The following is a 14421-nucleotide window of genomic DNA, read 5'->3' as shown; positions in this document are numbered from 1 at the left end:
CCCACCTAATGCATTCCATCCATATTCTCCCACCTCTCAATCTCTCCTTCCTTTATCCCCTCCCCGTCTATCCCCTCTTAAATAGCAATCCCCTAACCGGGCCCCCTTTCTTCGCCTTACTTAATGGATAAAACTTGTGATGATCAATCGTATACTGAAGAAGCTCATTCTTATCTGAAAAACGGCGCACTGGCTTGTTATCCCGATAGGCTTCCAACAGTTGGCAAATATTGACGTGGACTTGTGAGAGTGCCTAGGAGGGATAGACAGGTGTGTTAGTAATGGAAGATGCAAGATGCAAGAAAGATGACGAGGATATATGAGAAGTAAAGAGTAAAAATATAGTGATATTTACAATGAAACCACACGAGACTCCAGTCTCCAGACTACAACATCCCAATCCCAACCAGTTCCCCTCCTCTTCCGTGACGAAGAAAACAGCTCAAACCAACCTTTTTACAAGCATTGATACTCTCCAAATTCCACGCTCCAGGAATGTTCACATCCGCGCACAATTTCTGCCAATTCCGCAGATCACTCACGTTCCCGAAATAGGCATCAAAGTCCCCTGCCATATTGGGGCGACGGCGTGGCATCTTGAGGTTCGCGGGGAAGTTTGAGGTAGCTGGTAAGGTAAGCGCGTGCACGTGGGGAGATGGGAGAGAAGTTGGTTTTGGTGGGAAGGGATGAGGGTTGAAGAGCTAAAGTTAGATGTTGATTGTTAGATATTTATGTTATGGCGGGAATTTCAGAGCATGGGATGAATGGGATGGTTGGATTTTTCTTTGATAATATCTTTGTGGATGGCTGCATCTCTCATAAGAGTGCAAGCAATTTGATGATGGGTGTTGGAGTATGTAATGGTGCAACAATGCAGAATGAGAAAGGGGTGGAAGGGTGCAGGTAGGAAGCTTCATGGAGAAAAATAAACGATAAAGAGCACCAAAACAAGGTGGGAAGAGAGAAGAAAAGAGATATCACAGTATAAAAGGTAAAAGCAAACAAGAATATCAGAAGATCATGCAAAATGCTTGTGTATGCGTCGTATATGCAGCTATCCACACTCCAGACCATTACTATCCCGCCCAAACGCAATATGATGAACGCAATACAAATCCCATGCCAACACGCTATGATTATCCCAGTCATCCATACTATCCCAAACCCTGATATCCCAACTGTAAAATCAAATTTCCTAATGTCATCAATTTGCTCATAAAGTCATCCTTGCGTAACATGTCAAAAAATGACACCTCGAGAACCTGAATAGATCTGTTCCTAGTGTCCGAAAATGTGCGCCAACAGAGCTCTAACAGGACCGCCTTCCTTAGCCTTAACCTTTGGATAAATCTTGCCAGATTTCATTGTATATTTAGCAAGCTCACGTTCGCTAGAGTACTTCTTAACTGGTTTGCCTTCAGCTTTGGCATCGAGGAAATCGTAGATGTTAACCCAGACTTTTCCTAAAGCCTATTAAATGTATATTAGCATCATAGAAAGACCATTGGAAGAGCATGTATTTTTTTTTTACCTTGCGACACTTGGTAATACTAGTAGGTATCTCTTCCATGCCAACATCGACGCAAAGTCTTTGCCAGTTTGCAAGCTGAGTTTCATTCCCGAAGTAATCTGCCCACAAGCCGACTACAGTTTTCTTCTTGGTCTTGGCAATCTTTGCCTTGACTGAAGCATCCTTGATTACTTCTTTCTTTGGTGGTTCTGGTTCGGCATGTTCCTCGAAACCTTGATCCTCCTTGAGTCTCTTAATCAACTCACTTGCCGCAGCATAATCATCAGCATCGCCCCATTTAAAACCATGACCTGTCATGAAATCTTTCATGTCTTTCCATCCCGCGTTTTTGAACCATTTGTAGTTGGATAGTTCACTTTGGGTTTTCTCTTCCTCTTCAGCCTGTCGAGCCTTGCGTCTCCTCTCCTTCCTCCTTCTTTTCTTTGCAGCTTTTTGGTTGATCTTCTCTAGCTCCAAATTGCTTGTATCTTTGTCGGAAACTGCAAGGTTCTGGAGGGAAACAGTGACATTACTGGCAGCGATATCTGCGGGAACTAGTTTTTTGCCTGAAAGCCGAATTCGAAGTCCGCGCTTCTTCTTTTTACTCGTAGAGATATCCTTGTCTGACTCTTGCTCCAGCTGACCAGCTTTATCTTGCGCAAGGTTGATATTTTGAAGTCCTGTAATTACGTCGTGGAGATGGTTTGCGTCCGGAACATGAGCTGAGGTTGAAGGACCATCGTTAGACTCAGTTTCGGGTGGTGTATAAATGGGAGCTCCATCGTCATTGCTGGAGTCGTCAGAAATACTTCGAGGTGGGTTCGGAATAGAGCTCTTCGATTTTTTGGCCATTGTGATAGAGTCCTACCAAGATTTGGACAAATGTAAAGGTTGTTATCACGAATGATGGACAGTGGAAGGTAGCACCGTGGTGGGGTGAGAGGGGTGCAGGTAAGCAAGTTAATATGAGTATCTGATGGTGCACTGTACTGTAGCAATGTTGAACACTGAAACCTTGATATACTTTATTCACATATTTGGATAGCACAATCGATGATGATTTATATATGGTGAATGATGCACCATATGGATGGAGTGAAGTGGCTATGCAGTGATCAATCAATCAATCAATTGAAGGCTGTGGTGTGGTTGGTTTGATACACAAGGTTTACGGGAGATGGGGATGGGTATAGGTGTGGGATACGGGGTCACGTGGGGGTCACCATTTGGGTCTGCTGAAATGTTACTAGCCCCCACGTATTACTCAGCCTCGTACTACTGCAACGCTGCGATACTCAATGCGTTCAATTCCTTCAATCAATACCTTCACAAGGTATCTTTTCTGGCCTCGGTGCGACCGTAGGCAGATTTCTGTTACTTTCCATCTCCACCTGTTGTTCTTCTGCTATTGCCACACGATGAAGTAGTCTTCTAGGTGAACATGGTACACAAGGCTTTCAATGTTGGATACAGTGGACCCTCGGCACCATCAAGAGGGCGATGATTGTATCAAGTCTACTTGGAGTTTGCCCGTGTTCCCGAAGCATTGGATTATACGATATGCCTTTAATACCATCACGCAAGGATTTCGATGTTGGATGCACTGGACTCAGTTTCATCAAGAAAGGCTTCTCGACAACCTCATTAACAGTGAAGTCCACTTGAAATATATCTGTTCCATCCCCTTGTTCGAATATGTTGGATTTCTGCTTGTTGTAATATTTTGGTGGCAAGGACAACATGCTTTCGATATTGTTCTGCTGTTGGTTTGCAATGTAACCTGCATGGTTCCAACCTGCTTTGCTAGAGAAAGCAATGCTTCTCGCAAAGCATCACTCTCTTAAGTCTATCTTCGCATCGATCTGTTGAACTATTGTGAATGTAATAGTGCTTCAAATCATCTTTGTGGGAGTATCGTGAGATTATATTTCAAATCGAATCAATTCGTCGGATCCGGCTTCTATTAATTGATTCATCATACAATGATTACAGTAGGTTACCAACAGCTGAGAAACGTAAGCCAGAATTTTCTGTCCGGGTATATTCGGATCCGAAGGTTAGACAATGATGTCAGGGACAACATGTGTCTAAAATGCTGTGTAAATAGCTGCCCGACGAGATGTTCATGGACCCTTTTCTTCGCATATTCAATGATTTGCAACGATTTCAGGTAATTTCTTTCTGGACGAATTCTTCATTTGCTTCCAAATACAATCATTCTTCTCGAAACCCACTCACTTTTCATTATTTATTTCATCCAAGAAGCACCAAGAGTAGAGCAGAATCTATCAAAACAGAGTTTTGATCAAATATTGAAAGTGAGAAGGACATTTACGCGAATCGCTCCTACCTATGGTTCGCACCACCAAACCCCATCGTCTACAAGCATCCTTTTAGATTCATCAAGAATATTGCGGCAGATTAAGCACACCATTACTTCGATTATTGATACATAGAAAAGTCGTTCAATCAATACAAATGTTGGAAGCCCAAGAGCATGGACACACGCGAATGGCTGGATCTGAGGAAACGTTGTATGGTTCAAATAAATCGCATACGTACTCTGTAGAAAGAGTTCCTACTGGCAGCACTCATAAGAGTAATGTTAGCAGTTACAAGTTTGAAGATCCATCAAATCTCTCAGACATAGCTCTTGTTAATTACCCAAAAGTATGTATTATGAGTCCTAGTTTGCTCCAAGACTAACTGAATATAGACGGATGTTGGACTGAACGATATTCCCGCACATACCAAACCCAGTGATGCACTGGCACCAGAAACCGATTTAAATGCAGGCATTATTGGTTGGGATGGCCAGGACGACCCAGATAACCCTCAAAACTTTCCTCCAAGCCGGAAATGGCTTCTTCTCGGACTCATATCAAGCATAACTGTTGTCAGCCCTCTAGCATCTTCTATGGTTGCTCCTGGTGTGCCTTATATCGAAGAAACATTCAACAATCACAATGAAACACTGAGTACATTTACTGTTACAGTCTTTCTTCTGGGCATTGTCTTTGGACCTCTTTTCTTATCACCATTATCAGAGATTTATGGAAGGCGACCTGTACTGTGTGCATCCAATATCGTCTTTTGTCTCTTTCAAATAGGTTGCGCTCTTGCTCCGAATCTGACCGCACTCATAATATTTCGTTTCTTTGCAGGCATTGGCGGTTCCGGATGTTTGGCACTTGGCGGTGGTGTGATAGCTGATCTTTTTCGACGCGAGCAACGTGGAGCGGCTTCGGCAGCTTACACTATCGGTCCTTTGTTTGGACCTGTGATAGGACCTATCTGTGGAGGCTTCATAGCCGAAAGAGTTGGCTGGCATTGGATTTTCTGGGCTATATTCTGTGCTGGCACAGTAACAACAATTGGCATTGAAATATTTAATCGCGAGACTTATCCTCCTGTTTTAATCCGAAGAAAGACGCAAAAACTTCGATTAGAGCTTAACCGTCCAGATCTATTATCCTGTTATGATTTAGGAGGCGATCCTAGTACCAGAACAGTTCTTCTCAATGGCCTTCTTCGACCACTCAAGATGTTATTCATGTCACCAATCGTTTTCATACTTTCGATATATATTTGTTTTGCATACAGCTTACTGTACTTGTTGTTTACTACAATCACTCCAGTATTTCAAGAGCAATACGGATGGAGTGTTGGACTTTGTGGTCTTGCATACATTGGTATTGGCATTGGATTCTTCTCAGGTCTTGCTCTCGTGACGAAAATATCCGACAGGACAGTTATACGGATGACCGCCGCAAACAACGGTATCTTCGAGCCGGAAATGCGTCTACCAGCCTGTCTTTTCTTTTCGTTATTCATCCCCATCACGTTTTTCTGGTATGGATGGTCAGCCGAAAAACACGCTCATTGGATTATACCAGTTATCGGGCTGATTCCCTTCGGGTTCGGGATGATGGGTGTTTTTATTCCTATTCAGACATATATTATTGATAGCTTTCCTCTTTTTGCAGCTAGTGCAACAGCCGCTATGACGGCTAGCAGGAGTCTTTTCGGCGCTGTTTTACCATTGGCTGCGCCAAGTATTTATGCAAAATTAGGATTAGGATGGGGAAATACTATGCTGGGGTTCATAGCTGTAGCGATGATTCCAGCAACAGGTTTGATTTATAAGTATGGAGGACAGATTAGAAAGAGGTATCCGCTTAATCTCTGAGGAATAGGAGTTTCTGGTTCGGTTATGGAATTAGGATATGTGGTTGAAAAGATAGATTAAGGAGTTAGGAGTCAGAAAGGATGGCCATTGTACCTTTATGTGTATTATGTATGACTTTGATAACGAACAGATAGATGATATTCAATGAGTTATGTTTTCACTTTCTTATTTCGGATGATATCCCTGAATTATTTACTGTGCAGTGTGTTCACGGCATGCAGTCTTTTGCTATGAATCCTCCAAGCGGAGAATGTCAACTGAGAGAACGATAGTTGTGGAACTTGATACAATCTCGAAAGAGAACAAAAAACGAAAGGTTTATGAATCATAATGTACAGGATAATAATATCTCATTTTTAGAAGAAGTTCTCTATAGCAAGGAATGTGTAGTTCCATTTCGGAGAATAAGGCTACGTTTTAAGCGAACGCGAGTCCCTACTATCACGGTATCTTTGATTGAAGAAAGTGCTCCAGATACCTGATGACGGCCTGTGTATTTTTCTGTGTGAATGCTCTCTAAAACCCATCTCATATTCTTCCTTCGCGTCCAAAGATATCAACCTCAGTCTCCAAAACATAAACTGGTAGCTGCAGCCCTCTAAGTAAAATCTTTCATGGAACGGTGTCCAGAAAGCGGGCCCAGTGGGACAGAAAAAGTTGTAATACGACTTAATTTTTCTTTAAATTCGTGTTCCCGTTTTCGTTCTTGATGTTATTCGTCGACAGCTGTAGTCATGAATATCACTGTTGCCTCAATCTCGATGGGCTCAAAAGATTATGACGAAGTAAAGCAATAGTTGTACCCATTCAACAATAAATATGATATAGATTGGGTATGGGAGTGTATCTTAGCTAGCGGATCCAAATGTGGGATCTGGAAAGATATTGGCGAGAAGACAATCATTGATTTGCTCCTCTTCATTTTTTTGTTCTCCAGTTATATAAACCTCTCTCCCCAGTCTGTCACACTATAACCAAATTTTGAATGAAACCTGAAATTAGGAAAATGATGGTTCGTAACAAGGAAGTGGGCATGGTTATTAGTATTAGCCCAGCGTTAGTGTTCGATATTGAAAGACTTCCATATATTGACTTTTGAGTTGTCGACGGAGCTGGAAAATCGTCTAAAAGTTCGGAGATTGACAGTAAAAAGTTGAATGACAATAAAAACTACTACCTAGGTATCTGCCATCATTTCATAATTCTCATCTTCCTAGCCTTTGGAAACGATAGCAATGATAAATTTCTACTACTATAACCATTGATTTGTCCATTATTCTTCATATATACCCGAGCTACCACAACTTATATCGAGAGTCTATCAACAAAGGCAAAGGCACCCACATCGCCCATTGTGACATAGGGCATTGAAGAAATCTTATTTCTATAGAATCTTGTTCGGGAAAGCGTTTACATCAGTATTCAAGAAAAGCTATCACATGATAATACCGCGTGGACACTGGAAGTAGAAGGAATCGAGGGAAGTCAATAAGTTAGTGGATAAATCACCTGCTTGGATACCTCTTCTGTTATATAAGGACTATCCACTCATCATCTGTGAATAAGATATACAGCACAGCTACCGAGAGTCCGATATATCCACTGATACCACTGTCTGAAAGTAACAGGTTGTTAAACTTCAGGCTTCAATTTTTAACTCTAGTTTCGGATAAAACCCTCTAAAACCAGACGTCTCGTTAAAGACATTGAAGATGATGTTGGCATTTCCTTGGTGTCAGGAGTGAGAGAGAATAAAAGGAGGTATATAAAGTAAGCAAATGGGAAAAGGGCTAACATGAAGAGTGGTGAGTGAATACATACACAGACTTTGACCTTTTCATGGTATGATTCACATACCACCCAAATCTAGCCCCTAATCACAAGCCCCCTTTTCCTTTCCGCTGTCTATCTCCTGACTTTGAGATGTATGGTCATGCCATCAAGTAGTATATATACACCAGAACCCCCAGTATCAAGCAGCAAATAAACGCATAGCGTATGTTTTTCAAACGAATCCAAGGATACGAGGGGACTTCGAGTGTAAATCAAAACTTAAATCACACGATGGTACGGTACGGTATCTAGATTCGAGAATCCTCATAATAATAAACAAAAAGTAGACGAATTCAGATGCAGCAAGCTCACTCAGTTGAATGTAGCATAGCATGACAGTAAATAGAATAAACAGCATGTAAATATTTGAGCAAAGCCAACAAATACTCAGTTACCGTCGTCAATGTCTCTTCTTCCCTTCCTCTCTTTTTGCTTTGCATCTCAATCCATGATATCCGCCTACTGATTCGTACAATGAAGAGATATGAATACTAGCTACAGGATATATACAACACCGTGTGCATCTTTTAGGCAAGACATTCCACTCCATGTCAATACGCAGCACAGTCCTTACTCTATGTGCTTGCGTTGAAGACTAAGAGAAGTTCATGTTTATATATTCCTCCCCTCCCTCCATCATAAACCTGCTCCGGTCTCAAATGTAGACATCGCGCCAACTATCCACAAGAGAAAATCATGAATTCATATTGGGCACATCAACTCTGATCAGAAACGGAAAAGTAAATCAACACTATCCTCTCACACTTTCATTCCGCGCTCTTTCCATCCTCAACTAGCTCTTCCAAAATTGACTTCCAGTTCGGATATAAAAACCTCGCTTCAATCCCTCAAAGATTTTCTTCCGGTCCATCTTATGCATTCATGCACAGAGACAAGGGCTTCGGATGACGTCGCTACCCTCAGAGAATAATACTCTAGTCATCTCGTTGGCATTCAATTGACACCACTTTCCAGATATCAAGACCAGCGTCTCAAGGAAAGACTCTATAGATGACTAGACAAGATGAAAAGCGACAACAACAATCAACAAGCCAAAAAGAAAAAAAAAAAGAAAAAAAAAAACAATAAACAAAATCCAAACGACATCACTAACCACTCAATTCATTCATCAAAACAACCCCCACAAAACTCATTTCCGCCACGCCGCCAAATAAACACAACATAACCTCATTCGAAAATCCCCCAAAGACAGAGGTCCTCGTATCCTCGCACCATGCAATTAAGCACCAAACCGCATCAACACCAGCGACGCCGCAACTTTAACACCCAGCACCCAGCACCCAGTTCAAAAACAAGTCAAGTTCAGATCTACAATCCATCCACACTCAGATAGAATAGGAGACCCGAACGACCAAAAAAAAAAAAAAAAAAAAAAAAAAAAAAAAAAAAGAGGAAATGCATCACGCAACCAGGCAAGTGAATATGCCCAAATAGAGATAGAGGCAGCCATGTAGAAGAAGAAGAAGAAGAAGAAGAAAAGAAAAAAAGAAAAAAAAAGGATGAATACAAAATCCTACCCGTCTTCTCTGTCATCCTGCTCGTTGATTTCCTCCCATCACTTCTACCTCCTCCCTCTGTCCCAACTTATTATACATACCATTTAAACAACCACCCACCCACGGTAATAGTTCTAATTCCAACTCCCCTCAATCTCAATAACCTATCTCACACCAGAGGGGGGGGGGGGGGGGGGGGGGGGGAAACATCACACATCACACATCCATATATCCATACATACATCCATATATATAACATGCACACCGACCTACCTACTACATACATGAAACAAAAGAAATATACAATTGAAAACACTGAAAAGAATAATATTAAAAATGGAAATGAAGAATCAGTGGATGAATTCATTTCCGCGAGTAAGGGGATATATATAACAAGTCTCTAGGTAGCCATAAGAAAGAAAGATGAAAGACTGAGGATTGCTTTTAGTGAAGGCAAAGGCATTACTTGTTGTATATACCGTATCATGAGTTCCACACCTAGCCACTTGATTGCATCAACTGTATCTCATATCAAAATCTGATACATCACAAGCAATCACAATCAGTCAGAAACTCAATAATATAAATTTTTAACTTGTTTTTTTCATTTCATATCTTGAGTATCATCTCTCAACACGGTTTCTTTTTTCAAGAATACTCGTGAGGAATAAGTAAAGCAGTAAGTAAGTAGAAAGTAGTAGTATCATCAGCATGTGACAAAACTCTACACCCATTTAGGGTTGCAAATACGTCTCGAATCTCCATCTCCATTTTCCTTCTCCCTATTCCTAGTACTCCAAACACTCATACAGTTAAACAAATAAAAGTAAGTTTCTTTCAACCCCAACAAAAGTAGCAGAAAGCCAAGCTACAATATCATCTTCCAACCCATCAACTGTATTACGAGAAAAAGGCATAACAAGTTTCTTCATCTCCTGTTCATCCATTTGTTCCACATCATATGTTCTGACAGCCCCTAATGTCAATCATTATCTCTTAACAATCCATCTGTATTTTTTCCTAAAAGCAATGGGAAAAAGCAAACAAGCTTAATTCTGCGAGTACACATATGGCTATCAAACGTATCATTAGAAAGGAGTAAAACTTAAGATCCAGACGCGAACGATTTGTTGATTGATGGGAAATATTAAAAAGACTTTTAGTGAATACCGGTCTATGGTGAAAATAGTCGAAGGAATTGAAAGCAAATCGAATGTTTCGAATCCATAGAATTGAGGTGCATGTGTATGTGTATGTTGTATGTACGATTTGGAAAAATTCCAGAGGTAGAAAATTTTGAGTCGATGTAGAGAGTATTGAAACATTCTTTAGCCGATGACAAGACTAGAAGTTTGTTTCTTTGCAAAAGGAAATTTGATAACGTCATCGTGTTTTGGCCATTTATGGGTCGTTCTCATGGTAATAAAAAAAAGGTTCGTGTAAAGAATGTTGTGGTCCGGGATTCCTGATCCAAGAAAGGTTTGTTTTTCGCTGCATCGACTCGATGATCGATATTAAAAAAAGACTCGCTGATAACTCAAAAAGTATGTCGAATGCATTGTTTAGGTAATAACCTAGACAATGAGAGAGTGTGTGTGACAAGCAAGACACAGGAACTCTTTAGATGCACGCCAATACGCCAGAGCAAATGTGATTGATATAGAAAAACCTTTCGAAGATGAAAAACGGACGACTGAAGGAAGACTCGACCGAGAAGTTAGAAAATCGGTGAGTAATTGTAGAAAAAAACAGGTCAGGGTATCTAGACGACCTGTGGTACTGATTGTCGGAATCTGTTCCGAACTTGTGAATACCAAAAAAAAAAAAAAACTCCGAGTGAAAGAATGCAGTGCCATGCTAAACGCCAAATCAGATGCAAAGGTATTATTTAGTATGAGACTTGTCTTCGTGGGGTACCTCGGTCGTAAAATATAGGAGAGCTCATCATAGGGGAACTCGTCATTTCTGTCGTTAACATACTGCCACTCGATTTTGATCGACTGGGTGCAGTAGGGCTATCATCAATTTGTCCGTGTTGGCCAATGGCATAAGTGTGTGCTCTGCTGAGCTTGGTTCTATTTTGTCGAAGTCTTCCCATTTCTCGCTCACATGTGTAAGCATGTTCCTTAGCATCCATTTCAACGTAATTCTGGGGAAAGCAACGGCCTTGATGTTCTGTAAAGAAAGCACTGTAACCACCATCCAGGATATACACTTCAGGGTAGGAAAGCTTTGGGTATTGCTCGACGTTAGTAGTACGATCTTGCTGTCGTACATGACGAGCCATTATAGGTGCTCGGTGTGCAGAGTATTCGCAATGAAAGATTAGGAGGGTTTTGCCTGGAATATTTTCTTCAAACAATTGACTGGTCAATAATTCTTTGTCATTATAGTTGACAGCACCATCGATATGTCCACCCTCGAATTCATACTCGAATCTGCAGTCAACAATCATTCGTTGGTCATATTCATCATCATATTTCCCATCAAGAATTTCCAATAAAGTCTCCTTGGCAATTCTAGGAATGCTATCAGGTTGACCTTCTTGGAAAAAGTGTGGTAAGATTGGTTGGTGTATTTCATCAATATCCATGACGGTTTCCAAGTTGCTCGGCGCAGCTCCCTTTTCTTTGACAATATCTTGTGGGCTTTCAAACATGCTGAGGGATCGTCGAAATTGTTTCCTAGGCCGAACTAACGGATTGGATGTTCTGCGGGAATGGCTACCAATTGGTGATCCATTGACAACTCTGCTCGACACACTTGAGAATGGTCTGCTCAATCGAGGTGGTGGTCCCATCATTCCAGCCGAAGGACGTTCAGGACGCTCTCTTGGTGGTGATTCCATGAAACATTCGCCCAAAGACATTGATGTGGAGGTAGACAACTTGCTGCTTCCAGCACCGAAGCGGAAGGGAGGCAATTGACTATCGGCGTTTTGTCGAGGGAGGGCATTCGTCGAGAAACCCTTGGTACGTGAGAGGGATGGTCGTAATAATCCATTTTTGCGTCTCCTGTAGCTTATATTAGTACGCCAATCTTTGGAATGTGCAATTTACACTTACTCAGCACCAAAAGGTTTTGAGGCGTCCAATGAATTGGAACGAATTGGAGATGAACCCATAGCTGTATCTTCCACTGGTGTACCTGCTGGTGTAGGTGAAGCCATCTCAATTTGCGCAGAGAAATATGGTTGCTTATGTGGAAGAGGGGATATATCCATTCTTTCGTTCAATGGACCTGGTGAAGAGGAAGGTAAAGGAGGAGTAGTAGCACAATCTGTATTTTGTTAATATCTCCAGTCATATCTTCCTGCAGATCAACTCTTACCCCTACCATCCAATGTCCCAAACAGATTCGATGTGAAGAGAGATCGACGAGGAGTTGGCAATTGGGGGCTGTAAGTAATTGATGTCAGTATAAGATACACACTGGGGACAGGTTTGAATTGAATGTACCTCATGTCAATGTGAAAGTTTTGAGATAGATCTGCCGCCAAGCTTGCTGTAGGTGAAGAACCACGAACAGGTTTAACCAAGAAGTAATCTGCTTTGGCAGAATGCTTCATGCTCAAATCCCGAAAGTCGAAAGCACCGGGACCGAAAGAATTTGCAGTGACGTTTGACATGTGTGCGTGCGGGTGCGAGGCATACATATCATTTCTGGCCCAAGCTGGCATGAATGATGAAGGCTGCATTGCAGCTATGGGTGAAGACTCCATGATGAACGGGACGAGAGATTAAGAGGTGAATTGACTGCTCTAAATTATACTATCAATTGAATTGATGCAACCGAAGTCCACTGCAGGGAAGATCCGTTGACGTGATTATGAATTGTAGTATTAATGTAGAGAGTTCCAAGATCAGATTGACGGCAAACAATCAAATGGGGAGGATATTCCCAGATGTCGTTGCTATACAAACTGTGAACAATGGTAGAATGCTTTTGGTTCAAGAGGAGCTGTCGAGATTGAAAGGTTGTCCGATGGGAGTTACTGGAATGCTTGGTGCATCGAAACCTGTCGGGTTGATTGTGTTGCCGTTTGGTATGTCCTTTCCGGTCGACGATTGGATTTGGTGGCTTCAACCGGTTTATTGCTCGAGGATCGGGTCGTGATTAAGGTCGAGAGATCGATTCGTCGGGAGAAAAGGTCTAATGGGAGGTTCGCAGGATGAGCAGCCCTGGTCGAGGATATCTCTCACATATAAAAGAAAGGTTGGTGTGGGGGAGAGATGGCCTTTTCTAATTTTCTTGTTCCCTTGGTATGTTTAATACCACAACGGAATTGTCGAAAGGGATCTCTGGCGTGGTGGCGTCCAGTTGAAGAAGACGAACCTAAGGGGACCAAAGAGAAGGAAGGGAAGGGAAGGGTCGACAGTCGAAAGTCAAACGGGTTAGTGGTGTGGTCGTGATAGGAAGAGGAAAAGAGGAATTGAGAAGTGCGAATTGGTTGAAGATAAAAGAATTCGAATCAGCTAAGGCTTTATCCAAGCAAACAAGAAAAATCGGGATTTAGTGGTATCAAGTGGTGTCGCCAGTGGAGTTCATTTTCTCATTACAATTCTATTCCTTGGATGGTCCTGTCGCTCTGGTGTTGTCAGGGAGATCGATTCGTTTTATTTTTTATTTTAACGAGTGAATATATTTCGTTTCCCAGGTAGCTGCTAGGGAGCTTGCTAGGCGAGACGAGGTGAGGGGATACCCAGAACGGTACGTACAATGTCGAAATGTCTAAATGTCCAAGTGCCTAGGTCTGTTCTGTTCTATTCTATCCTATGCTATCTCTCGTCCCTCTTCCTCTCTTTTGCTCCTCTTGTAATAGACACAATCAGCAAACTGTAGCCAAAATAATACTAGACCGACGATGGAGAGCTACTGTCTGCCCTTTAACCTGTCTCGATTGGCTTCGTTGACCTGCACTTGCTACGCTTGCTATGCTTGCCATTCGCGCCATGCTTGCTAACTCTACCCTCCTAGTCCTAATCCTAACCTTAACTCCTCTAATTATTTCTCATATCGTGATCCTCACATGAAGCGTGGGCTGTGGTGAAAGCACTAGGGAAGTGGGTAACAGCAGGTAGCTTTGGTGGGTTCAAAAGCATCCAGGTCAAACCGCTCTCTAACGAATGGCACGATAGAATTGACCTCTTTCCTCCTATGGACATGCCCCATGAAAGCCAAAAGCTACGAGATTACGAATGTGGTTAATGCCATCCTGGATCTAGCTTTGTCTCCTGGCTGCGGGGATCTGCTTGGGAACTGGGCAGTAAAGGGTTGGAACTCGTACACGATGGAAGGGGGGAGGAATATTTAATTGTTACTTCTTACAGCTAGGCCAGACATCAACCACAGCAACCAACTAAAACACAGCT

At 42.0% G+C, this 14421-nt stretch overlaps 4 protein-coding genes across 4 annotated transcripts; 1 reads left to right on the top strand and 3 right to left on the bottom strand.

Annotated features, from left to right (window-relative positions):
• Positions 1-9: 9 nt before the first annotated feature.
• Positions 10-818, bottom strand: BCIN_07g02440 (hypothetical protein). The gene is made up of 2 exons (XM_024693923.1): positions 453-818; positions 10-253 (listed from the first exon to the last, which is right to left on the bottom strand). Exons 1-2 carry the CDS (start codon positions 594-596, stop codon positions 68-70), a joined length of 330 nt encoding a protein of 109 aa, XP_024549712.1. The 5' UTR covers positions 597-818; the 3' UTR covers positions 10-67.
• Positions 819-1021: 203 nt separating this feature from the next.
• BCIN_07g02430 (hypothetical protein) lies at positions 1022-2673 on the bottom strand. The gene is made up of 2 exons (XM_001558642.2): positions 1532-2673; positions 1022-1470 (listed from the first exon to the last, which is right to left on the bottom strand). The coding sequence occupies exons 1-2, from the start codon at positions 2360-2362 to the stop codon at positions 1279-1281; spliced, it is 1023 nt and encodes a 340-aa protein (XP_001558692.1). The 5' UTR covers positions 2363-2673; the 3' UTR covers positions 1022-1278.
• Positions 2674-3637: 964 nt separating this feature from the next.
• Positions 3638-5859, top strand: BCIN_07g02420 (hypothetical protein). The gene is made up of 2 exons (XM_024693922.1): positions 3638-4180; positions 4227-5859. Exons 1-2 carry the CDS (start codon positions 3989-3991, stop codon positions 5697-5699), a joined length of 1665 nt encoding a protein of 554 aa, XP_024549711.1. The 5' UTR covers positions 3638-3988; the 3' UTR covers positions 5700-5859.
• A 3786-nt stretch (positions 5860-9645) lies between these two features.
• Positions 9646-13662, bottom strand: Bcmih1. The gene is made up of 4 exons (XM_001558646.2): positions 12508-13662; positions 12380-12447; positions 12115-12328; positions 9646-12063 (listed from the first exon to the last, which is right to left on the bottom strand). The coding sequence occupies exons 1-4, from the start codon at positions 12768-12770 to the stop codon at positions 10938-10940; spliced, it is 1671 nt and encodes a 556-aa protein (XP_001558696.1). The 5' UTR covers positions 12771-13662; the 3' UTR covers positions 9646-10937.
• Between the last annotated feature and the right edge of the window lie 759 nt (positions 13663-14421).

This window comes from Botrytis cinerea, chromosome 7, assembly GCF_000143535.2.
Source record: "Botrytis cinerea B05.10 chromosome 7, complete sequence".
Taxonomy (NCBI): Eukaryota; Fungi; Ascomycota; class Leotiomycetes; order Helotiales; family Sclerotiniaceae; genus Botrytis; species Botrytis cinerea.
This window is presented reverse-complemented; position numbering and strand designations above follow the sequence as displayed.

Bases quoted from the DNA above. Each gene is read 5' to 3' on its own strand.
- BCIN_07g02440 (XM_024693923.1), bottom strand. From the start codon at position 596: ATGCCACGCCGTCGCCCCAATATGGCAGGGGACTTTGATGCCTATTTC. The intron at 254-452 runs GTTGGTTTGAGC...TATCCCTCCTAG, and splicing joins GTATCAATGCTTGTAAAAAG to GCACTCTCACAAGTCCACGT.
- BCIN_07g02430 (XM_001558642.2), bottom strand. From the start codon at position 2,362: ATGGCCAAAAAATCGAAGAGCTCTATTCCGAACCCACCTCGAAGTATT. The intron at 1,471-1,531 runs GTAAAAAAAAAA...TACATTTAATAG, and splicing joins GTATTACCAAGTGTCGCAAG to GCTTTAGGAAAAGTCTGGGT.
- BCIN_07g02420 (XM_024693922.1), top strand. From the start codon at position 3,989: ATGTTGGAAGCCCAAGAGCATGGACACACGCGAATGGCTGGATCTGAG. The intron at 4,181-4,226 runs GTATGTATTATG...AACTGAATATAG, and splicing joins CTCTTGTTAATTACCCAAAA to ACGGATGTTGGACTGAACGA.
- Bcmih1 (XM_001558646.2), bottom strand. From the start codon at position 12,770: ATGGAGTCTTCACCCATAGCTGCAATGCAGCCTTCATCATTCATGCCA. The intron at 12,329-12,379 runs GTAAGAGTTGAT...AACAAAATACAG, and splicing joins TGGGACATTGGATGGTAGGG to ATTGTGCTACTACTCCTCCT. The intron at 12,064-12,114 runs GTAAGTGTAAAT...TATAAGCTACAG, and splicing joins TCAAAACCTTTTGGTGCTGA to GAGACGCAAAAATGGATTAT.